General features: G+C 65.2%; 1 protein-coding gene across 2 annotated transcripts in view; it reads right to left on the bottom strand.

The window, feature by feature from the left end:
- Positions 1 to 540: 540 nt before the first annotated feature.
- Positions 541 to 1,552, bottom strand: part of AIP (aryl hydrocarbon receptor interacting protein) — a 6,993-nt gene continuing 5,981 nt past the window's right edge. For both annotated transcript variants that reach the window (XM_026661034.2, XM_026661033.2), the window contains exon 6: positions 541 to 1,500. In XM_026661034.2, the coding sequence (XP_026516819.1) occupies positions 1,332 to 1,500 (169 nt within the window). In that variant the 3' untranslated portion in view covers positions 541 to 1,331. The remainder of the gene's footprint in view (positions 1,501 to 1,552) is intronic.

Raw genomic sequence — 1,552 nt, 5'->3', positions numbered from 1 at the left:
CTGACCAGGATAAACGTGGCTCAGTGGGGAGGGCTGGATTCACACCCCAGCACCTGCCCGGTCCCTGTGGGGGGGCGGCACTTTGACAGCCCAGCTCGCTGCACTCAGGGATTTGATGGCACTTTGGAGAATCAATCCTTAATCAGAAAGGTCCACTTAGCCATCACTGGGGGAGCTACGGCCCTTGCTGAGCTCCCTGTCCCTGGGCAAACTGGGCCTGACTCGCCCCAGGCAGGACTTGAATGCACAGCCCTTGGCAGTCGACTTCAGGGCCTCTTGCCTGCTCCCCCAGCCCCCTTGTGGCCAGACTGGGCACCCCCCCAGAAGGAAGCACCAGCACTCCCAAGCGGAGTGAAGCAGCGTTGCTGAGAGTGAGGGCACGGCTCCCCGCAGGGCAGCAGACGCCAGCCACCAGCTCAGGCTGGCCCCTTGGGGGAGGTCAGCCTGGTGGAACAGTGCCAGGGCCTGAGCCCGCAGTACCCACCACTCCCCTCCCCCCACAGCACCCCCTCCTGCCCCCGCCGACACAGCAACTCCAGACGCTCGCAGGTTGCAGGTGGATTTTAGAGACTTGGACACATCAGTTGGTAACAGGCAGCCCCGCTCCCCCTGCCCCTCCCTCTCTGCAGCCCAACGGGGGGAGCTGCCCCCACCCACAGGCCCTGCCTCAGGAGCTGCCCCCACCTCACACAGGTAGCAAGAGGAGAAGGAACCTCTCCCGTCACTTGTCCCCAGCCAGGGCGGCCTGGGGCCAGAGCTTAGGGCCAGTCCCCTCCCCCTAAGTCAGCACAATTAGAGGGTGGGGTTCCCAAGGCCCAGGCCCCCCCCTCTTGTGCTGTGAAGGGCTCAACTCGGCGCCAAGTGCCCAGGCGGGCGACAGCGCTGCAGCCACAGTCTGGGGGCAGTGCCAGGCGTTAGGAGAGTGGGGATAACCCCATGGGAGATCAGCAGCGACCTGCAAATAAACCAGCTACAAGGCACCAAACCCAGCTCACACACCCATGTAACAGGGGCTGCAGGGTGCCCAGGGCAGCACTAATGTGGAAGCAGTGGAGGGGGGCATGGCAGCGGCTCTGGGCTCCTTGGCCTGGCTCAGGCGGGGAGGGCAGAGCCCATGGATAAATATCAGTTTATTGGCTACAGAGCATGGGAAGCGAGGACGAGGAGCACGGGGGCGCCAAGCACAGACGGACAGACAGACGGGCGCTGCCAGCTCACTCCAGCCCAGGCCCTGGGGCGGTTGGCACAGCCCCCTCTGGCAGCACCCTGCTGCTCCCCGGGCCTGGCACAGCCGCTACTGGGAGAAGATGCCCTTAAAGCGGATCTTGTCCTCACTGTCCTTCTGGCGCAGGCGCGTCTCCAGGCTGCGCAGCTCCTTGGCCACCACGGGGCCCAGCGACGGGTCCAGTGCCAGCACCTTGGCGAAGTCGGCCTGGGCCTCGGCCGTATTCCACACGGCGGCATGCGCCTTCCCCCGCTTGAAATAGGCCTTGACGTTGTCTGTGGGGAGAGAGCACGGGGCGGTGCCCCTCAGCCCCGACTCACAACCCCC

This window comes from Terrapene carolina, unplaced genomic scaffold (assembly GCF_002925995.2).
Source record: "Terrapene carolina triunguis isolate 2854851 unplaced genomic scaffold, T_m_triunguis-2.0 Scaffold926, whole genome shotgun sequence".
NCBI lineage: Eukaryota > Metazoa > Chordata > Testudines > Emydidae > Terrapene > Terrapene triunguis.
This window is presented reverse-complemented; position numbering and strand designations above follow the sequence as displayed.